Source organism: Temnothorax curvispinosus, unplaced genomic scaffold, assembly GCF_003070985.1.
Source record: "Temnothorax curvispinosus isolate PA1 unplaced genomic scaffold, ASM307098v1 QBEX01011959.1, whole genome shotgun sequence".
In the NCBI taxonomy this organism is placed as follows: domain Eukaryota; kingdom Metazoa; phylum Arthropoda; class Insecta; order Hymenoptera; family Formicidae; genus Temnothorax; species Temnothorax curvispinosus.
The window spans coordinates 583,554-607,847 of record NW_020221739.1 but is presented as its reverse complement, the minus strand read 5'-3'; the positions used below and the strand labels follow the sequence as shown (position 1 = coordinate 607,847).

Here is a 24,294-nt window from a genome sequence, read left to right as displayed (position 1 = left end):
ATATATAAGTGGATTGAATAAATTCAATAAACTTGTGTAAAATAAATTAATCAAGCTTTACCCCTTTTTATCGCACAGAAAAAAAGTGTCCAAACTTATGTACTCAAATTTAGTTGATTAACGCGTTCATATTGTTGCGTATATACGCAATAAATCTATATTTCAATTTTTTTTTTTTGGTTAACCATATAAATATACAAAATGACTTTATCCAAGCAAGTTTTCTTCGTTTAACGTAAATATATTTCAATAACTTCTTGTTCACATAAATATATTCAATAAATGTCAATAAATTCTTTACAGTGATTTAAAAAGGATACCAAAATTTAAAAAGGATATCGAAAGTTAAATTGATTATCGATTTGAAGTATGTGGATTTATTGCTCTAACAAAAAAGAATAATCGGCGCGCAGTTTATTGAATTGGAAAAAATACACACAATTCACAAAGAAATACTATTATTAAGCAACCAAGATCCAATCCGACAGAAAATAACATCTATATTTCTAACTTCTCAACCACTTGCACTCTTATATATACATATATCCAATTAGACTCGACGTAACGCGCTTTGCGCGATAGCCTTCCTCATTATTCTCTAAACACTCGAAACAGCAATCGTGATTACAATTAGCAAATTATATTTTTTGAATTTTTAATAATATAAATTATTGCAACAAAACCTTTATTAATCTCCCTTTAAATAATATAATTTAAATATTGTATCTTAGACCGACTGAAAGATTAGATTAGATTGAGGATAAAATACCCAAACTTTGAAGCTTTACTTCAAAGCTTTACTTCATTTCACGAGAAATATTATAATTAAAGCTAGGAGCGCGCAAGGAATTATAAATTATTTCTCAATTTGACAGAATAATGCCGTGCCACATTTTATCCAATGTACGTGCGACTTATCAGTCTCCAAGGGCACGCTCGTAACGTAATTCCTCATTTTTGTCCTCGCGTCGGTATCCACCCCGTCGAATCGCGTCGGCGAGACGTATACAGGGCATTCGTACACATCGTCAATAATTATCCTTTCTCCGCTAAATGCAAGACGTATCGGCGGCATGTCGTGCCAGAATACGTTTGTCAAGCTTTCGATTAATACACGCCTCTGCGTGTCCCATCGGGCGCCAGACAAATGTAAACCTTGAATGCAATAAACGTCCGCGCCCCCTTCGTCACACGTAACAGAATCGCCGTTCGTCACTTTGAGATTCAACGCGACTTGCTCGGCGGGCAGGCCGCGACGTCGCGAGAACGCGAGGAGAGCCGCGGATAGAAATCTCTTGCAGCAAGACAGCGCGTCGAGATGGATCGCGCGAGGTAGATCGCCGTCGCGCCAACGTCGCACGAAGTTTACGCGCTTCAAGAGCAGGCCGATGTAGCTCGGTAGACGTCCGGTCGCGATGCCGACGTCGATCAGCCTCCAGACGCCCGGAACTTCGTTGTTGCGTATCTCTCTCGACAGATCTTCCAAAGATTCGGTTAAAATCGTCTCGCCGTTCAGCGCCGATTTTAAATTGCTCAAGGAGTCTGCGATCGTCGACAAAATCCTGTTGATCAATTCAGCCTCGTGGATGAGAATCGCGTTTAACGGCTCGCTCGAGATCGCGGGATGTCTATCGCGTATCTCGTTGATGTTGAACAACGCGGGCAATCTACCGCTAATCTCGTCAATTGCTTGCAGTGTCCGATCTTGTATAACTTGATGATGATCGGGCGATTTGATTTGGTCCAGGCGTGATATCGATTCCAGGAATTCCCTGGCGACAGCTGTGTCTTTTATAACAAGGGCGTTCTCGTCGCAGGCAAAGGCTTCCGCCGATGCATCCAGTTGCATATCGCTAATGTGCGTGATGATATCGCGATACTCGCATCTCTGCGGTACTGAATGTTCTATGTAGTTAGAAAAGGAATATTCAGCATCCTCGATGACGCGGGGGTCGCAGAAGGAGTTCAGCAGGTGTCGCAGACACCTCTGATCAAGGCGATCCGCGATTTTCCCGCCGTAGTTACATTCCCCGATCAGATAAAGCAGCGTGCCGAACGGCACGTTCTCGGTTTCGTTAATTAAGCTCTGCAGCTGTCCGATGGACATTTCGAAGTCCGTGTGATCGAAATCGTACGGGACGTTCCATCCCTGCGGCCCGAAGTGCCTTCTCTCTCTGACGATTCCGTGGAAGAAGCAGAGCCCGTACAGGAGCTTGGAGAACTCCTTGTCCTTCCCGGGACATCCCTCGAAAAATTCCTTGCTTCTTATCGGCTCGGATCGATACGCTCTCAACAAGCTCTGCTTCAGCCGCAGCGGCTCGTCGTACGCGATCTTCACGCTGTTTTGCAGGATGCCGATGGGGAGGTCCGGAGTGGAATAGCTGGAGAGCCACAGTCGAAAGTCCAAGGATGTACCGGACAGATTCAGATTCTCGCAGATTCGCTCGAGTCGCGGTATCCACGACGCGGCGTGATGGCAGTTTTGCAAAAATATCCATCCACCTTCCCTTCGCGCCCGTTCCACGAGCATCTCGGCGCGGGCCTGCTGCCCGTCGCCCATGGACAGGGAGATGAATTTTGAGGTGTATCCTCTCGCGCTCGCGTAGGTAGAGACGAGCGACAGGGGCGAGGCGTAGCTCGGCAGAATAAATATAATCGGCGTGAGGCAGCTGGATTCCGCGTAGGACTCGGATATCTGAAGGCGAGGATAGGAATTGAACACGTCCTCCATGGTGTCCTCTATTAGCCGTATTGTTTCCACGATAATCTTGTCGCACCTCACGATCTTGATGATCATCAGTTTCTGAAACCGTGTCAGGCTGTCGGCCCACGAACTCGGTGTCAAGTGGCTTTGAAACGGTGTCGCGTTGCAATATTTCTGCCAGGCTGCGCCGTTGGCGCGAAAATCACTTGCAAGTTCGTGCAAATTGGACACCGCGCTGCTCAATCTGCAAATTTGTCTCCATTTGTCCGTCGGTAACCAATCCGGCCCTGGCTCCAAGATCGCGTCGCAATCCTCCGAGCCTGAAGAGACGAAGTGTTCAACCTCCTCCCGCGTAGTCTGCCGAGCGTCTATCAAAACTTTTACGCACAGCAAAAAGGAATATAAAAGCTTGTGCTTTTCGAAGAGCGACCTGCAGACGCTAGAATGGAGGTTCCTCGTGAACGAAGACTTGAGGAATTGCAGTCGTTTTTCGAGAACGACGCTCCGGCTCGAAGTCTCGATCGAGGTAATGTACAACTGAATAAACCAGGAGAATGAAAATCGGTACATGTGATTCAAGTTGGACAGGGTGGTCAGCGTGCAGAATAAACCCGCGCAGTGATCGGCGAACTGCAGGTACGCGTCTCTGAACTTGTCGATGTCCTCTGCCATCGCTCTGGCTGCTGCCTGCTTCCTCACGATGTCCATAGTGAGATTCTTGGAGGAATCTAAGATCTGTATCGCGTTTTCGTCCTCCAGGATATTCGTGGTGGTCGACGAGAGGGTGCTCAAGATGTTGGCCTCTTGTTGTTGAAGAACTTTCTTGTTAGCGGCATCTTGAACGCGGAGCGCTTCAAATTTCTCCTGAAGCTCCGGTTTCTCTTTCGAGACAACGATGTCCAGAAGCTTATCCCGAAGAGTCCCGTCTGGCATCGAGAAGTCGATTATCGTAAGTTTCCCGAAGACATCGACCGTATAATTTGGATTAGACAGTCTCGTGGTGATGTAAAATCGAAAGTTTTGCGAATATCTCACAGATTTAGCCCCGATATCTATGTGCCAGTTTTCATTTTTATAAATATTCTTCAACAGGATTGGTTCCAGTGCAATTTCGAGTTGCTCCCCGACATTTTCTAACAAAACTGGGTTACCAGTTTCAATATTTCGTTCGATGACCGACATATAATCGGAGTCCGTCAGTTTAACGATTTTCAAGTCATTTTTCTCTTCCATTTTCTTGATCCATTGATTTATCTGATTCTGCGAGTCGATGAAAAGGCACCATTGTTCCGAATTATTCAGAATGATGGCATTTTCTATCGCAAAGCGATTTTTCGATAGACCGCAGAGCTGCCAATGATTGATCTCGATTTCCACGCCAAGAACACTTATGAAATCATATGTTTTAGTGTATAGTATCTTAGAAGCCTCCATAAATTCTTTCCACTTGATCAACATTTCATCGCGAAAGGAAGTGTTGTAGGGCGCCATATAAGCTATTATTCCACACGAAAATAACATGTCGCCCACGAGACTGTCGTAATTCATTTGAAGATTATGAGCGCACTGCATCCAGTGGCTCTTCTCGCCTCCCAGACTGGCGATCAGCTTCTCCGCCTTGACCAGCTTGGCGGTGCACGTCGCCACTTCCATCTCCAGGTTCAGTTTCTTCTGCAGCGTTTGCCGCAGACTGTCATTCAGCGCCGCCAGTTTCGCGTTTAAGGCGGCCAGGGTTCGTCGTTTCTCGTTCAGGAACGCCTCGGCCTCGTCGCACTCCGTTTGCGCCTCCGCCAGTTTCTTCTTCTTGGGAGCGACCACCTTCGCCACCTCGTCGTAGGACACCATGGCGCGGACCCACTTGCAGAGACCCTCGGCGGCGCTGGACGCTTTCGCGACTATATGAGGCATGAAACTGTTGTCCGTCATGTACGTCTTCTTGATGATCTGCATCACCGCGGGCGCTATGTTGTCCTTGTCGTAGTCCTTCAGGTTCTGCAGGAAGTTCATGTCGCCCAGAATGCGCTTGCTCGGGCCCCAGTAGTCCGTGAATTTCTTCCCGGTGGCCGGATCGATGCTGCGATCCGGGGGAACGCCCAGCATCACGCAAACGGCGGCCATCACCAGCTTGATGGTATCTGGGGGATTTTTCATCGCTTTCACCAACGTGATGTCGGTCGGCTTCAGCGTGTTCAGCGCGATTACCGCGTCCTCCAGGATCGGTATCGCAACGGCGAGATCAGCCTCGCATTCGGTTTTCAGGGTGCCCGCGATCTCCGCCTTCTTATTCGCGATTTCCTCTTCCTGCTTCACTTGAATCGTAGCTCGCTCCACGGTAATATTTTCATTTTCCACCTCTTTCATAGTGATCACGGTCTGTTGAGCGGACAGCTCCAATTGGGGCTTCAGGATCGTCAGAGTGGCTTTCATCTGTTCGACTTGCTCGGCTGCCAGTTCCAACTTTTCCAATCCCGCTACGTATCCGTTCCGTGTTGCGACGATTTCCTCCTGCTTCCTCGACGTCAGTTGCATGTATAGTTTCAGCATGTGCAGAAAGGCCGACGACGTCACGTGAATGCTCCTACCGAACATCTCGCGATATTTCAAACTCATTTCCTTCGCACTGTTGTGGAATTGCACGCAGACTCTCGCTGCGTCAGCTTTAACTTCTTCCCGCACGTTAACATGCCTCATATGCCTCACGGCGATCTCTAAGAGCGCCTGATCGGGCCAAACCTGATAGCAGTTCACCGTGCAGTGTTTCGCTAAGTTAGGATACGAGCACAAATATATTCTGAATGCGGCGCTGGTAGGACTGAAGCAGAGCACGAAGTGCAATCTGTTCTTGCACTGATCTATGAAATAGGTCATCACCGAACGCGCACTGAGTTCTGCGTTTCGGTCACCATCCTGGGCGTGCAGTCGCGTCATCTCGATTATACTCTGCTTGTCCTCGGCGGAGAACAAGTCGGGTAGCTCCCCGGTGCTCAACAGGCAGCTAATGTCGCTTAAAAACGCGTCCTTTACCTGCCTTTCGTTCATAAAGTACGTAACGTCCTTCCGTAACGCCCCGCATTCCCGTAGGACTCTTCTTAATTCATTCCTCCACGCGTCCATGTCGTAACAGGACTCGACGGTGGTTTCAAATAAGGGTTGCTGCTGCATGAAAGCAGCCAGAGTGGTCGTGGACTTCCTGCCGGTACCCGCGGTAGATATCATTAACGCGTTTCCACCCGGGGTGCTCAGGATTCGTGAAACTTTGATCAGAGATTCCAACATGTAACGACATACGACAACGTTGATTTTTCTTTTAGAGCTAGCGTTGTATTCGTCCAAGCAAGCGAGGACTTTGTTCTTTAGAGCTTCCAGAGAACCGATTTCCTCGTACCGTCTGCACTTGCCGCTCTTCTCCGTGTCCATGAAATTCCCGAACATCAGATCGCTGAAGCTGTCCCTGGTGATCTGATTTTCGAATTTGGGCAGGTGATCGAAGGCGACCTCGAAAGAGTCCTTGAAGTTGCTCTTCACTGCGTCGCGTATTTTCAGGAAAAGCCACTCCTTGTCACTCTCGTCTAGCATACGATCGCCGAACACGCGTAAGATCTCGTGCACCCACAGTCGAATGAACGTTATCTTCGTCTCCACCGATTCCTTCTGAATCAGGCCGCATCCGTTGATCACTCTGGATATATCCCTCATGTCAAAGTAGTAGTACAGTTTGCTGGGCACAGGCCGCAACGTCTTTATTACGGACTTGTAAACGTCAATCGTCGCGTTCACCATGCTGGTCGCGCTTCCCGTGACGTCTGCCGCGAACAAGTTCTTCTTTAAATTAGCAAGCAGCACATTAAAATATGTTCTGAATATATTATCCGTCGTAGGAGCAGGAATCGCGTAGGTGTTAAAATGTCTCAGAAGTCTAGGAGGTACGCTCCCGTTGATTTTTCTCGCGGTAACCGCGAGCGTGAACATAATGTCCTGTACGAACACTTTATTTAATTCATCCGTGTCGTAACAGTAATCGTAACTGAGTAGTTGACGTAAGAGGTCAAATACGGGCCGTGCCTCTGATTTTTGCACGATCGCTCTATTCAAGTCGTCCACAAAGTTTACGCAGAATTGATTTCTTCCCGGCCCGTAGGCGGTACGTCGTATTTTGTTCAACTTGGAGAGTAATAATCTCTGCGTTCTGGTTACCGTGATCATCGAGGTAAAACTAAAAACATTGGAGAGGCAATTTTCCGGCAACTTGTTTCTCAGAAGATCGTACATGATACTCGTCTTGCCAACGGAAACGTCGCCGTACAAGAGGAAAGGCTTCCGGTATTTAATGTGCTTCAAAAATATATGACTGTACTTCATACTGTTGACGCTCGGAATGTAAATTTGATTGAAGTTACATATCTCGGGGATTTTTTCGCTTTTCAGCAGATCGCCCCAATACTTCCAGTTCCCGACACCTTTAAAGATATAGAAGTTGTCTTGGATTAAACCCTCGGTAGGCAGCGTTACGTCGAAATGTTTAATTACGTCGGGTTTCGGATGCTCTTTTTCTGTGCCATTCCAGAACGATACGCAGAAAGCGTTGAATCTAGTTTGCGAATCCTCGATCAGGTTTCCACCCAGTCCCCAAACAATAGCTAAGATTAAAGCGGCTTGTGCCCATATGGCAAAGTGATTGTCCTTTCCCTTATCCCCTGCGACATTTTCACAGGCGTCCCTCAACAATATTTCAAATAAATTTACGGTCGACGTAACAAGATGTAATTCCCGATCTGTCGGTATATCGCCATTTTCCCTTAAATAATTAAGACACGGGTCTATCGCCCAATCGAACAGAGCACGTAGCATTTCGTTATATCCATCGTAAAATGGTTTGGTGATGTGAGACAGCGCGTACGGTCTCCAGCCAACAGAGTGCGTATCAATATAGATTATTCCGCACCGTGATATTATACTGGGTGAAATTTCTACCGTGCTCGTCGTTTCAAAGATAACGGACATTGATTCCGTCGTGGGAAATCGTTCTCCAGATGTCAAATACAACATTTTATTCTCGTCGAGAATCGTATACATGTTTTCCATCCACGTGCCGCTTAAGTCTCCGTCAAGCACCAACCATTTGCGGTCTGTTGAGGTGTCTTCCGCAAAGCGACGAAATACAGCGGTGCATAAACCGTCCTTCCAAATCCCAGACTTATCGCAGAGATGTCCGAAGAGCGCGTCGCTATCCACCACTCCCGGTACGACTGTTTCGAGTTTCACGGTGGCGCCAATTTTACTTTTTTGCTCGTGCAACAACGATAACGTTTCAGCGAGTGTGCGTAATATTTCCGTCTTTCCACCCGAGGGATTACTGATGAGTATAAGACCGCGACGAACGTACATTAGCTCAATGATCTGTATAGCTTTTAACTTGAAGACCGTATGCAACGTCAGAAGTCTCTTCGCGCACACGTTTTCGAGAGCGTTTAGAATCGCCGAACAATCGAAAGGAAGCACGACGGTCTGAGGAAAAACATCTTGCATGATACTCTGGAAAATCGGTATATCGGTGTTACATAACTGCGGAATATTTATCTGTATCATCGAACGCAGCAGCAAGGTGTATTCCTCGTTTTCGTCTGGGATATTTCGCTTCATATTAATTGCAGTCGCGACGACGGTCTTGAGTGACGACGTACTGAAGTCGTAATGGCGCTTCTCTCCCAGATGTTCGGATAATAATTTATAACCGACAGCTAGCTTCACCGCCAGATTTCTCGCGTGAAGAAATCCTCCAGCGAAGAGTTCCATTTCGGCAATCCTGTCAATATCCGGCGCCATCATTGATACGGAACGAAAGAGAACCTTCAAGTTATCCGGCAAATCAGCGTGCTGCCCCGATTGCTCCGAATTGACGTTAACGCATATGTTTCCGGAGGCATTTAAATTCAAGTTGCAACCTTCGAAGTTTACGATCTTCGAATTAGACGACACCGCTTGCTTCATCTGCGTGAGATTCTGAGCGATGGCCGACAGCAATTCTAGTCTCAATTGGTTGAAGTTCTCGAAGCAAATCCACGCTCCGCAAGAGATCATTCCTTTAAATGTCCGTATCACGCAATCATAGGAGACGCTGTTACTGCAATTGACGACGTAAGACGGCTTCGCGATAGCTCTCGTCAGGCTTTTGATCGTTTCCGTTTTCCCGGTGCTTGTCGGACCTATAATACTACTGTACGAATGATAACGATAAGCTTGCAATACAGTACGAAAGCACCTATCGGTTAAGGGAGTGTTGACAATATTCTGTTGATAATAGTTATATTCGTATCCGTATTTAATTGTCGTATCGAATACTGATACTTCGACAATTTTGTCGTTGCAATAATATCTCAATTGCGCGACCCATTCGAAGTCTGTCCGTTTAACAATATTTCTTTCCAACAGCAGCTTTATGATTTCTTTATGAGCCGACGTGATAATGACCAATGACGTCAACAGACTCCTCCGCCTTCGTGTTAAACCACTTTTCAATTCGTTGGTTATCGAAATTATCCCGTCGGCGTATGTCGCGAATAAAGAGTTTAACATCGTGATATTTAATGGCGCAAGACATTTTTCTACCGAACAAGTCCAATAAAGTTGCAAACTACAAATGATCGCCATGCTTGGGAAACTGTTTGCAGGAAGAAACGTTGAATTTCCATCGACCAAGGAATGATATTGCAGAATGTTTTTGTGAATTGCGTCTTTCATTTCTTTTTCGAGCAAAATTAACCATTGCTCTTCGCACTTAGCGTCAGGGGATAAAGAAATGTTATTATTTAGATACAAGATCTCTCCGTAATGCCCAATGATGCCACGAATGCAGTTGGATTTGTTAAATTTCAACCGTTCTATACCAGCGAAACATTTCTTCACGAGCGTATGCAGTTTCCCTGCGTCAATCGATTCGAATAATATTTTCTGAACCTCTGAATCTTCGAGGAAAAAGAATCTCGCGAACGACAGTCTTTTAATATCTAAGTAATCCTTTACACCTTTGATCGCTTTCTCCAATTTCTCGTTAGCTTCATTTAAGATCTGTAGCAAATCTGACGATTTTTTTATTTCAAGAAAGCTCGGATTTTCCATGAATCTCTTATTAACGCTTAGCAAAACGTTCGTCCCTTCCGAATATAACGAAGTTTCTCGACTTAAACGCGTTTCTATTTTTGGATAAGAAAATATCGGTTCTAAGTATAGTTTACGGTGTTGCACTCGCGTCCACTGGTCAAGGGTTTCCTGGATCCTCGCGAGAACGGCGAAAAAGTCAATTAAGTCCGACAATATTGGCTTCACGAAATGCGACGCTCTCATCTCCTCAATCTTGACGAGGTGCTCGCTGAGCAGAGTTTCGATGTCGTTCGCGTGTTTGAAAGACACCATACCGGATTCCGCATCGGTCGTCGACATCTCGAACGACATCGGCTCCCACGCCCTAATCATCTCGGCCAGTTCCCGCTGAAGACGAAGCTCCTTGTTGGCGCCCAAGCTTATCGCCTTGTACCTGTCGATGTTATCCATCAGGTTCATGTCGATCATTTTCCTCAGAGTCGTTCCCGCGTTCGGCGTGAGATCGAAATCGCATATCGCCGACATCTCCCTCCAATGGCGCGCATTCAGTGCCGGATTGCACATGCAAACCGCGAGCGGCACGTAAACCTTGAACTCGTTAACATTATTGAGCGCTTGCCAGCACAATTTCAGCGGCGCGGGCTGCTGCATCGGGTCGGGATCGTCGGCGATGCCGGAAAATTTGTACGACTTGTTCGCCGTCGCGTCCATCTTGATGCGCGACTTCATCGTCTTGCCCATGTCCGTGATCTCGTCGAAGTAATACGTAGTTTTCCTCTCGATAACGGAGGAGTCTAGGCATTCGAACGGACCGTTTAGCCACACGGAGCTGTCCCTTCGCCACTGATGTACGGTAAATATAAGCTTGTAGAACGGCATGATCGTTTCCTTCAGCTCGATTATCTTCGGAAACTCCGTTTCGGGAAACTTGAAAAGCCTCTCCTCCGAATTAATAACTTGCATCTCGTCGTCTATACGGTTGTACTTCTTGATCAGATCCTCGTAATGCTCCGCGTATTCTCCGACCTTGCTGACGTCGTCCATGTCGTCCAGGATGACAAGCTGCGGGAACATCGCGTCGACCTCCGAGTTCAACGTGTTTATTCGCCGTTGAAGATCCTCCTCCAGCTCGCTCTTCATAGCCTCGCACAGCGTGTTGTTCTGCGCGAACACCGGCTGGATATCGTGCAGCCAATTGATGGTGGTCTTGTTTAAATCGATGTGCTCGTCGGTCAGTATAGTAATCTCCAACAGTTTGCTCAGCATACATATCGATTCTCGTATCTTTCGCTCCTGTTCCTTCATCAGCACTCTCGAAGCTCGCGACATACGTTCGCTCAATTGTATCAAGGAATTTGCGTCCCTTGGAATGTCCAGCGCGGTAGATCTCAGATCCTCAAAGTCCGAACAGATCGAGCGATTGAAGTCACGATGATACTCGACGAGCTCCGCGGTGAGAACGTTTATGACGTTGCGGCAGATCTGCCTCAAGGATTCCTTGGCGCCGCTTTGCTCCAACTTTCCCACGTTGTAGTACAAATTCGAAAGCATGGAGTTCGTTTTGCCGAGATACTCGTTGTACCTGCATATGTGCTCGAAGTAAACGTCAAAATTTGGTTGTTCGGAAGTCAAAGATAATATTCGATTCTTGGCGCTCGACGCGCATATATCGCTAAAATCCACGAAGACGTGCGCCACGTGCTTGCTCATAGGTCGAAACAGCGCGTCTAATATTTCCTGCAAACTACGATGGGACTTCTCGACGAACCAGTCGGGAAGAACTATCTTTATGTACCTTTCCCTCGCTTTGACGTTCAACCATTCTTCCAACGGTATCAGATCCCGCGCGATACCTTCGATGCTTCGGATAATGTTGTGATACGTCGAGAAGACCTCCCCTATGTCCGGCTTAGTTACGAGCCGGTCACTTTCGCACACCAGCTGAAATTCGATTTGCGGACAGAAACGACCGTCCTCCATGGTGTCTATTACGTGATCGATCGATCTCATCATCACGCTGAGAATCTGCTGGACGAATACGTTCGTGAGGCATCGCATGAATTCGGACAGGCGTCTCGCGGAGACGCTTCTCAATAATTTCGATCTCTGCACGGCTTTAAATGTCTCGGTGTAAAATTGATTGGTGATCGCTAAAGAGCCCCTCTTAATATCTTTAACGGTCATATCTTGAAAACAGCGCAGCGTCAACATACCGAGCTCGTGGTAACGTCGGAAGTCGCAAATTACCGCGGGTAGAAGACGATACGCCGTGTTCATGATATGTCTGATTATCGGACAGGAGAGAAAGTATCTCTTGGCGAACGAATTACGACGCTGTAAAAATATTGCGTGATCATATGCTTTATCGCTCTCGATGACGTGTCGCGTCGAGCCAGCAGGAACATCGCGCTCTTCGCAAGCAACGTGTTCCTCCCGCCTGTACACTTTGCAGGACAGTATGGATTTTAACACGAAGTCTTTCATATTTTCAATGTAAATATCGTTCACTTCATCCAACACTGAGTTTATGAAAGAGAAATGTTTTCGCCTGTCCGCGCGAGGTATCAAGTCTAATATGTTTCTTCTCCATTCTGCTGAAAATTCCGGGACATAAATATTTCTTATGTAATCTTTTAATCGGACTCGGTTCGGCTGATTGGAATCTGGATATTGAGACACCGCAAAAGTTGACTCCAAATTCCATTCCATATTCGCGAACACGTTTCTGCTAGGACGCTCGCTGTTTACTCCGCGGAAATTTTTAATCGATTGCTCCGCAATAATTTTATAAAATATTGCTAATAAATGTTAAACATCCATTTTGTCTGTAATTATGGATAAACGGTAAATACACTTAAAACACAGTTATAAATTATTATCAAGCAGCTTCCTCTGCTATTTAAGAACAAAGCTTACAGAACTAAGTTTCTTGGATACCACGTATGTTTTATCAATAGCGAGCCTATAATACTTTGGACGCACGTGCAAAGCAGAAATAGCAGAATTCCGGATAATAATTTTCATGTTATAATTAAAATTTAGATTTTTGAGACAAATTATTTATTTATTGTAAAGTGCTGCGTTATTTAAATATATTGAAGTCTATGATACATTATTTGGGCCTGAATTTTATTTTTTAGTTATATATATATGTAAATGTGTAATACTATTATCAATAATAAATGTAACATCATTATAATATTGATAATCCTATTGTTTACTAATTGGTACTCAATTATTGTTTTAAAATAGTGTCATGAACAGCTGATTGGAAACATCCGCCATCTATTGGAAATTTGAATAGCTAACAATACATCGGATGTTTACTTGACTCCAGTCCAGTCGGTCCGCTCTTCTTCGCGTGTGTTTACGCGTCTCCGTGGTCGATTGTAACAAGAGGTTATAAATATGAGTAATATTTATATACAAGAACCGCCTACAACGGGCAAGGTGAGTGTGAATTATTTTACAAGTAAATGAAAAATTATGAACAAAGTCATAAGATGATCTATAAATTTTTTTTTCAAATAAAAAGCTGAATTAGAGCTAATATGAGAATATGGTATAACTTAACTCCCTTTACTTTACCTCTCTTTACCTTACTTTATTATATTTATGATTATCATACAAAGCATTTGAATAAATGATATGGCTTCAAGTTTTAATTTACTTTTCTATTTCGACAAATACAGGTGGTAATGAAAACAACGGTTGGCGACATAGATCTGGAATTATGGACGAAGGAGGCTCCCAAGGCTTGTCGAAATTTCATACAGCTTTGCATGGAGGGCTATTATAACGGTACGATATTTCACAGAATCGTAAAAGGGTTTATAGCGCAAGGTGGAGATCCGACAGGAACGGGAGAAGGCGGTGAGAGCATATATAAGCATCCCTTTAAGGTACAATTATATAATTAATTTCAGCTGGATATATATTTCTTGCTTGTATTCTTAGTTTGACAATTATCATTTATATTATTTATTTGCAGGATGAATTTCACACAAGATTACGTTTTTGTCGGAGAGGATTGCTCGCTATGGCCAATGCTGGCAAAGACGACAATGGTTCCCAATTCTTCTTCACGCTTGGCGCAACACCCGAGTTACAAAATAAGCATACTATCTTCGGTAAAGTCACTGGCGAAACAATTTACAACATGCTCAAGTTGGAGGACGCACTTGTAGATGAAGTAAATATTTTACATATGTATATACTTTATTTTTACATAAAAAAAGATTGATGTATAATTTTATAACAACAAATATTTAATTTTTAGAATGACAGACCTCAGTATCCACACAAAATTTTAAGAACAGAGGTCTTAAATAATCCATTTCAAGATATTGTCCCGAGAATAGTATCTGAAAAGAAGGAAAACAAGGAAAAAAAGAAGAATAAGAAGACTGGTGTAAAGTAAGATAAATATATAGCTGTTTTTAAATAATAAATGTCTATGTCTTGTTTTATACATTTGCAAATGTGTTAGGAATTTCAAACTGCTATCGTTTGGGGAGGAAGCTGAGGAAGATGAAGAGGAGTCATCAGTTTTAAACAAACAATACAGCGGCAAAGGAAAATCAGCGCACGATTGTTTATCTGATCCAAAGTTAAGCTCACAATCTGTGGTTGAATCTATTGAACCACCAAATAAAAAAATTAAAGGGGATCGCAACAGCGATTGCGAGAGCGATGAAACACGAACTCCGGAAGAATTGGCTGCTTTAAAAGAAGAAAAACAGTAAGTTACATAAAAATAAAATATTATTTAACAGAACAGTTATTCTAATTAAACAGTTATTATGTATTCTAATTAACAGTTAATTGAACAGTTATTATGTATTATAATAATAGAGCTATGAAGGAGAGAATCAAGAATAAATTAAAGGATTCTAAAAAGATTTCCCAATCAAAACCGATAATCGAGAACGATGAAGCAAAAGCTGAAGATACAAACGAAAACGGAGGGGGCGAGTCGGACTCGCAAGTGCGCAACCGGACTTCCTTCTCTAACGAGCAGATAGACAGCCTCGAGAAAGAATTCGAGCGGACACATTACCCGGACGTGTTTGCACGGGAGCATCTCGCCGAGAAAATCGGATTACCTGAGGAACGTATCCAGGTGTGGTTCAGTAATCGCAGGGCGAAGTGGCGTCGAGAGGAGAAATTACGGAACCAGAGGAGGGCCGCCGTCGATCAGGAGGTGGTCGCCGCGGAACCCGATGAATATTATTTGGGAAAAGATCGAGATGAAGAACGCAAGAAAAAGGCGTATGTGATAAAATAGATTTGTATTTTTAGAAAAAAAAAAATTATAAGTATTTATATTATTTAAAATTTAATTTGCAGCGAAGCAATAAGGCAAGAAATACGTGATCTAAAGCGCAGCGTAAGAAATGAGAAGAAAGCGAAGGTAGATGAAAAGCAACAAACTGAGAAGGAAGAAAATGAGTCTGAAGTAATGAGAGAATACACAGAGCTTTATGAGAAATATAAAACTAAGGACAAGTTGCCTAAGAAGGGCAAAACGCGTGAAGATTTTATAATGGGATTATATGGACAATTCAGGAGTAACCTTCAAAACGTCAAGGATAACGCGAAGGATAATACCACGAGTTCCGATAAAAAGACGTCGAAAGATATCGAGGATGACGATGATGATGATCCGGATGATAAATCTTCGTTGTACACACACGTTATGCGCTGCGAGGAGACGACTCCAGTGCTCGCCAAGGACGCCAGCACGAAGGACGATGATTGGTTTGAAATCTACGATCCTCGAAATCCATTGAATAAACGACGAAGGGGAGAGAACTCCAAGTCTAAAGACGACAAAAGTGGCAGGAATTATTCCCGTCATAAAAATGATTCATAATTATTACATAATATAATTAATGATTTTTAATTAATTGAATATTTAGCACACGAAGAGCAAGTGTACATAGAAACTGAAAATTTATGTATAACTGATATGTCGCTAAAATATATTTCTCGAACATATTCGTCAGTCTTGAATTTATTAAGAATATAGCATCACAGTTGTTTCGTTAATAAAAAGTGCAATTCTCGTTATTTTGTTTTTATTTAATTATCTGCAATTAAATAATTTTGTTACCCAAGCACGTTTACTTTCGGTTACTTTTGTGCGCTGTGTTTTACATTCGGCATTGTCGACTTGCTCATTGTCAATAGCTGCTAAACGTACGTATGTGAGAGAGAAAGAGAGAAAGAGCAAGACGTTTAAGATTCCGAAATTTATTTCGGAAAGTGGACAGCAGCTACGTGTCATTACGCTTCATACGCGATAAGTATAACAGTATATATTATACATGTGAGAAATCCTGTGCAAATAGACCGCCAATCGTGTCTTCTTTAATTCGTGTGTATTAAAGCGCGATAAGACGTTGATACAAAGCATAGCATGTTCGTTCGCAGATTCAGTCGATCTGTCGACGGCGACCGATACGCATCACGCGTTTTGTTTGATTTCGCGATAACAGATCGAACGCATAATTAGCGTGTCTCATCGCATCTTTTGGATAAACAAGGACTTCTCGTGAAAGGCGACGCTTCTAGAATTTTTGTTTTTTTTTTTCTAATCGGCAAAAGTGTAAATTAGTTCGAATATAGATTAATGCGCGAAGTCGAGAAACAATTTCAGCAAAATTGAAATTTGCTGCGTGCGTTAATTCGGCGTTAAATCCTCGACGTGGTGTGTCACAAGGGCGAGAGCCCTTGAAGCTGCAATCTGCAATTAACGTCGCCGTTTGCAAGTGACTTGATATTACATAACATGATCGAACGCGAAAAGTAAAAAAAAATAATTGGCGCAGTGTGTGTGTGCTTCTTAGAGGAGTTCTACCCATCTTGGGAAGAAAACGTGGCTGGGACTTCCTGTCTTGAGTTCCGAGCGAGCAGGTCTATGCCGCGATCTTTCAAGAAAGATGTCAACGACACCTTTAAGAATAGGTATACATAACTCTCGTTAGGGATTTTTCCACCGATGATTTGTCATTGCTCTCCGCATCAATATGCTTTAACACGTTATCAGTGCGAATAATGATGCATTGTGGAAACAATGCGCATAAACGCAGTTGGCAATGCGCATAAATACGCAATGCGTCGATATGTTGATTTTCTGATGCACTTTGAACGACGGATACTTTTTATTTGCACTTTGCAGAAGTGCCTTATAACGGTACTCTTTTTTTTTTTAGTGAAAATGTGCAAGCACACGTGTTTCTTTTCTTTAATTTAAAAAAATATATATATGTTCTTTGTTTAATTAAAAAATACAAACAGACAAAATGCTGGAATACTCTTTATAATTATAAAATAAAACAATGAAGATTTTTGGGAATATCGTGTAGCGTTTTTTTTTTTCAATGATTTTTGTACACGAATTTTTGCAGTGCACGTTGCGTTCAATAATCATTAGCCGCACTGTGTATAGCAATGAGAGAAAACATTGCCTTTAAAAAGGCGTCACATTGACTCTATAATCGCGCATTCTTCTTTAATGTAGTTCATTTAATCGTAATAGTATAGATGCGTGTGTGCCATGCCGCCCTCGCGGGACAGATTGGTTTTATTTTTAAGTTTCACGACTTGGCTGGCCACTGTAATTTTAGCAGCATGTGTTCTACGCACGGATGAATCCTTCTTTCCACAAACACAATGCGCATAACGCGATATAAGCCAGCAATGAGACTATATTTCTTTCTATAAATTTATTTTGAGATGAAACGGGAACGCGTGCGACTATATGTAGTCTAAAAAGAAATTTGGCGTAACTTTTTACAATAGTATAAATTCGTCATAACAGAAAGTTCAAAGACAGATTAATTACTATTAAAATTACTTCATATAATATAAAATTTATATGATAAAAATGGATTGCCGTTTTAATTAGTCAATATTATATATAAAACATGGAGCTTCCATAAATCGCATAGTTCTCGATAATGAAAGGAATCTTTCATCCCAAACCGTTTAATTTTCACGATGCTTTATTTGCCCAAGCCGTCTGAGTAAATAATGATCTTCCTATCCGACAACGCCGCGTTCCGTAAAAGAAAAGAGTTATCAATGCGATATGTGATAAGTTATCGTAGAGAGCATTATTCCGTAGATCGGGTCATCGTTTCGTTGAAGCATAAAGGTGAGACTGATGACCTCTTGATCATCAAATCTGCCATCATACGAGATTCTCAAATCGCGACGTCCGGTTCGCGTTCTCCCACGAGTTCACGAAGTCGCTGCATGTATAATAATCTGCGTTGCTCCTATTTAAATTTACATGCGTTTTCCTTTAAATATAGTTTGCTGTAGCGTGTTCTCAGACTTTCCGATAATTTACTCGCTATTACGAAATGTTATAAACAAATCGTGCGACGCGTGCCGCGCAACGAGAACGGAATGTTAACGTTTTTAACTAATTAATATACGTACGAATTGCTTTTTTCCATCGATGTATAAAATGTGTAATTATTTTTCGTAAATATATACAATGTTATTTTTATATTTAAAGAAACATGAAGAAAGAGAAACCGCAAAATATCAGATATAATTACTTCGTGTTTGCGAGAAACATCGTCTTTAACGCATAGAAATTTGAAAGTCGTCCTCGCTCTAACTGGGTTTTGTTAGATAAGATTGTATAGAATTATCGAATAATGTGTCATTAATGTGTAGACAGCGTTTTATTACGTGTTTTATTAGTGTTGTGCGATAAGGTGATTTTGAATTCAAAAATCTGTGTGTCGAAGTATAATAAGATACGGGATTCCATAAAAACAGAGCCCGCACTTTAGCGTTAGCACGATTTTATAGCAAAGCTGTGGAGGACTGACGGAAATTTCCAATGCTTTTTAAACGCACGTACATTTGCAGGCGAGGACACGTATCTTGTGACCTGTCGTTGCAGATAATAAACGATAAGGAACTATATCTCCTACATATGCTGCATTCCATATCGAGACAATTGATACGTTTAATTATAGGTCTATTAATTTTATCAGACTCGACATCGAGCGTCAATAAGTCTAGTTACAGAAAACGACAGGTGTACAATATTTTTATATATTTACAAGTCTATCTCTGTAACATTTATCATTTTTCACGTTTAGTTTCGTACGTAAAATTTTTTGCAAGGAAGAAGACAACTTTGAAAATATCGCATTTCTAGCACTTTTAAAAATAGTTTTTGAAGTTTTCAATATTTCTCGAATAATTTAAAGAGGCTGAATTAACCTAAATATACATATATATAAACAAAAGTAGCAAAGAATTGAAAGGAAAGTAATCAGTTTTACCTATTTATCTATATTTAAATCAGTTATCAAATAGATCTCTAATGTTATCGATGCGAGAAATAAAATTGAAGACGACTGTGAACTCATTTCTCAGATTGATTAAACTTTCAGAAAGTTAAGATATGTTTGTACGTTTTACATTGGCGATATTTTTTTGCAGAGGATGGTATTCGCCCACGAGATTGGCAACCGCGAAGATCAAGTTATAAAGTACCTTTAAGATTGATGCGATTATGTTTGCTGGGACTGCTTTTGCCGTTCCTATTCATTGTTGGGCCGCTGTATCTGCGATACCGCGTGTACTCCGAGCAGCTATATGCCTTAGCAATATCGGACCAGAGACTGGTCGATAGCAAAGTATCTACCGTTTGGTGCCAAGTAAGGCATTTTGCTATTAATATCTTATTTCTTCCTTGCTCTTCTTTTTTAATATTTCTAAAATCTTTGTTAAAACTCTGTAAAATTTTTAAATCTCAAAATTATAATAAAGATGTAATATATATTATTCTGTGATTTTGCTCCAATTATTATATGTTTTATTATTACAAATTAAATATAATTCTTATCCTCCTATACAATATTGTTATAAAAATTACGTTCTCAACGTATGCGATTGCGATTAAATAAATATTTTTATTTCACAAATAGTTTTTTACAAATTATATATACTTTTCTTCTTTTTTCTTTCTAAGAAGTGTCCAGACAGTAAAACGCCTGTCATATTTACGAAATATGAAACTCGTAAACTCGTGACGAGCGTTTGCGTAAATAACATGTAGTGCTGCGTCCGCAAATGCTCAGTAGTAGTATCGTTATTGTGTCAAGCAATGGTTCATTCAATATTCGTTACCTTTTTCCAGCAAAATTTTACGCGCAGAGGTTTCATTGATATAATACAGTTTATATATTATTGATGGAAACAATTTATACATTGTAGCTGCAAACAGTTTGCAGCATCAATTTACACATCTTTGTTGTAAAGTATTATAAGTGTGAATCCTAGACGGCGGCTACAATTCATGTTTACGCAATGTTTGTGCCGACAATATATAAATTGTTTTCAGCCACACGTTTGCATGTGACTTTGCACACTCACGTTTTGCTATCTGGATTAAAACTGAACTGATAAATAATGAAATCAATGGTAAATTATTGTTAATGGTAAATTATTGCCTGTAGAGCCAAGTGATCAAAGTTAACGCCACGTTCAACGCGTACCTGATGAGTAACGAGCCAGTAGTTGAAAAAGAAACGGTGCCCGTTTCAATGACGAGGCACCTCGTCATGGAAGACGATATGAAGGAGTATTGGGGATTTTATCTTCTGCAAGGCAGTAGCGTCACTGTTTCAGCTTGTGTAAGGTAGAATTATAGAAATGGGGGCTCTTTTTATCACGCAAATCTCCAAAGGAAGAGAAAATTCGTTTTACCTATATACGCAATAAATATTGCTTATATACGTAATTCCCCCATTTCTTAACTGAAGTTTATTTTAATCCGCTCAAAATAATATTGTACTTTAATTCTACCATTACTAAGATACGAATGCTCCACTATTTTCAGATGGCCAGGTGCTTCTTTAACAATAATCCGTGGCTTCAAGAATCTGCACGAGTGCGCATTTATCGGAGATGACAGCAGCGAGGAACTCGAGGAGCTCGTTGAAGTCGCTAAGGAAGAAGGTCTTCTTGATATGAAGAGCACTACGGAGGTGTATTATCTTTTCTCTCGAAAATAGATTCTTTTTCTTCTATAAAGATAAAACACTTTTATTTATGCCATAATTTTTATTACAGACATCACGTCTTAGTAATGTACCGGACAAAATGAGACGAGCAGATCAGAACATACATTTTTATCACGAAGACAAAACTCTTCGTTTGAATATTTCTGAATCGTCTAAATATCAACCGGGCAGTCATGAGTTGGATGCTGAAACGATGCGGAATATACTTACCCAGCTTTTGGCCAAGACCGATTATACAAAGAAGAAGAAGAAGAACCCGCATCATCATTACGAAGCGGTCTTCAGAGATATCACTAATATCGATAAACCAGTGACAATTCATCCTGGAAACTTACAACAAGATCAGCTTCGCAAAAAGTCAACAAACAATCTTGAATCCAACAATAAAAATGTATCAGAAAATAGTACAAAGTGCGTTATTTTCCTTATTAATACTTCTGACTAATAACTTAATGACTATGTTCAATAAATATTACGGTACTTTTTTTTTTTTATTAAAAAAATTTGAAAATTAATATTAAACATGTGTTATTAATTAAATCTAACTTTGTAAATTGTAAACAAGTCTCATTTATATCTAATTGATTTTCTTTTCCTAACTTTTTTCTTTGCGATTGAAAATTGTGAACTCAATTGTTTCAGATCCACGCTATTGTCTTCGAAAATACCAATTTCTGTCCAAGAAAAGCAATACAACCACAAAGAATCTAAGCTCCAACAAACTGCCACGTCTTCTTCTAAGCTCCATCCGAGTTCTACAGTATCCAGCAAGCAAACGGAGTCTAGTACGGCACGAGAAATCGTGAAAGAGCAAGAAGAGTCGACAACTAAACAGGCAAACTTTGAGGAGGTGTTTCAAGATGTCCTACGAAAAATCAATTCCTTAGGTGACCGTGGTAAACAAATGTTGCACAAATTGATGGATACGATTGACGCGGAAGCCGGCGCCAAAGGCGCTGCGTTGAAGCAATTGGTAAACGACACGATGAACGACAAGAAATTGTCGAGCGAAGCTAAACAGAGAAGAAGGAGAGATTTAATCCTTTCATCGCCGCTTTATGAGGAACTAACACAGGAGGACGAAGATGGTGACGCAGCGTTAGAAGAGGTAAAAGTTTTTTTCCGCTGTATTTCTTATGTTTCATTAGCGTAAAGTGCCGTAAAGTATAAACTGATTTTTAAAATTATAAATACTCTGCAATACACTTTTAAGCTTCAGGTACTTCTATGCTTATCATTAAAAACATTGTTTATTGTTTATTGGGAAGTTTAACTAACTCTAAAATTGACTAAAGATTATCCATTATAAGAGTATCAAAATTAATGCGCGAGAATTAATACACAAAGTAACAATGGGAACTTTCTAGCAAGTGACACAAACGTCGTTCTATCTTTCTTTTCTGGCGATGAGTAACAAAACGACACTTGTGTCGACTTGTGTCGCTTGCTGGAAAGCTCCCACTGACTTTATTACTGATAATATACTGTTCTTTATTAAAAAGACATTGTAATTCACCGCGTATTGTCATAATGAGTAGAAAGATAAAGTTCCAGTTAAATTTGTGGAATTAGAAATTAGGATGCAAATAGTTCCTGCTCAAATCAGTGGACTTTTCCGTCGGGCGTTTGCAAGATTGTTTATCAGCAGATACCGTATAAACCATATAATAATGTTTGATCAATCTTACTGCCTTTATGGATATTGTGGAACATGTCGTTGTTTGCAAAGTGTGAATATGATTCACACTTATTTGTCATTTGAAATTTGTTTATAGCCTTAATTGAGTTTAGTAAAATGTATATTTTATTGTTTATCGAAGAAAATAATTTTGAATGCGGAAAACTATAAAGAATACACTTTTGAAAGGATTGCCATGTTCAATTCAACAATAAGAATACGAAAAGGGAATGTAAATTTATAATATCTCTTTCTCAGGATATGTTGCATCCAGATGGTATTGCAGAAGATCGAGGTACCGTAAATGAAACAACCTTGAACGATAGAAGTAACTCCGAGTTCTGGAGCTCATTTAGCAGTTCCGAAGAACGACTGTTGGAATGCAAAGGTCTTATCCTAAATTTGCCTTTGACACCGCATCGTTTTTGTACGCCCAAACATGAAAGTCATCATTCTACGGCTTCCTTCGCCAATACGGTAACATATAGGTAGGTAGAAAAATTATTGTTTGCGTTAATTTTCTCTTTATAAATAAGAATGTATTTATTCGATTGTTAATTCAGTTTTCTCGATCGCTCTTAATTATCGGTCTTAATTAAGGCTTTACGAATCATTTTCCAATAATCTGAATCAAATAAATACTTTTTTCCAAAATGTAGGCACAACTATTTTTTATGTTAACTGTATATATAATACATATATTTATGATATATTTTGTTATTATTTGATTGTAGAGTACCTCTAAATGGATATTATTTCTTTGTGTTTAATTCGGAAAACGAGGTTCAACCTAATTACGTGAGGGTGAAATTTGATCTTTTAAAGACCGTCTACAATACTTCGAATCCCGTACACTCATGTAAAAACAGCACGAAAGAGTGCTCGTTACCGTTTCAGTTGTTCAGCAACGAGAGAACAGTGTTAGAACTGCCATTAAGTGGAAATGATTCGCAATGGAATGAGGAATATATTGGGGTGTCTGTATGCGAACCACGAACGATGGTTTACACCATTTGTGTTATCATGGTGCCTTTGCTGATCCTTTGTTTCGCTTTTCAATAGCAGATTGCGTTACCAACAGTATTTATATACATAACACACATTTCTATTGACCATGATTGTTAACGTTATTGCACCAAAGCCTTTGAAAAAGGAAGGATGATAATGATAATAACAATTCGGTATTTTTTATTAATTGATCGAATTGATAAACGAAATACTAATATTGCCTTTACTTGTTGTGGTAAAGACAAAAGAAAGAAAAGTTTCACCAACGAATATATATGGAGGGGTAAAAACCACAGTGGGGTAAGTCAAATTTTTAAAAATATTTTCTCGTGTGCATAGATGCAATCTGTACAATATATAAATTGCATCTATGCACACGAAAAAATATTTTTAAAAATTTGACTTACACCACTGTGGTTTTTACCCCTCCATATGTTTAAAATACCAAAAAATATTATATATTTTAATGGTAAAAAAATGACTATTTTCTGTGAGAAATGTGGATAATAAAATTGTGCAGATACAATTAAATATCAATTTTCTAATTTCTTGAAAATTTTTTTTATTTTTTAAACTAAGATTTTCAATGTCAAAATATTGTTTTATTTACTGACATAAGCTTACAAAATTTTTTAATAATTAATGCTATATTTTCACTATTTTTATCCGTACATGGATATAAGTTGAAATCCTTTCTTAATCTAGATAAATAACATACAAATGTATTTTTAATTTATCAACCAATT

The 24,294-nt window shown here is 40.8% G+C and overlaps 2 protein-coding genes across 2 annotated transcripts; one reads left to right on the top strand and one right to left on the bottom strand.

Moving 5' to 3' along the window:
• Nucleotides 1-801: 801 nt before the first annotated feature.
• On the bottom strand, nucleotides 802-12,713 carry LOC112462022 (dynein heavy chain 7, axonemal-like). Its single transcript, XM_025027530.1, has one exon. The coding sequence runs from the start codon at nucleotides 12,509-12,511 to the stop codon at nucleotides 857-859; it is 11,655 nt and encodes a 3,884-aa protein (XP_024883298.1). The 5' UTR covers nucleotides 12,512-12,713; the 3' UTR covers nucleotides 802-856.
• Nucleotides 10,594-23,865, top strand: LOC112462023. The gene is made up of 15 exons (XM_025027531.1): nucleotides 10,594-10,655; nucleotides 13,055-13,252; nucleotides 13,495-13,704; nucleotides 13,794-13,994; nucleotides 14,082-14,218; nucleotides 14,292-14,543; nucleotides 14,657-15,073; nucleotides 15,152-15,657; nucleotides 19,277-19,494; nucleotides 20,296-20,477; nucleotides 20,679-20,826; nucleotides 20,912-21,273; nucleotides 21,505-21,970; nucleotides 22,799-23,028; nucleotides 23,275-23,865. The coding sequence occupies exons 2-15, from the start codon at nucleotides 13,211-13,213 to the stop codon at nucleotides 23,600-23,602; spliced, it is 3,699 nt and encodes a 1,232-aa protein (XP_024883299.1). The 5' UTR covers nucleotides 10,594-10,655; nucleotides 13,055-13,210; the 3' UTR covers nucleotides 23,603-23,865.
• The last annotated feature ends 429 nt before the right edge of the window (nucleotides 23,866-24,294 follow it).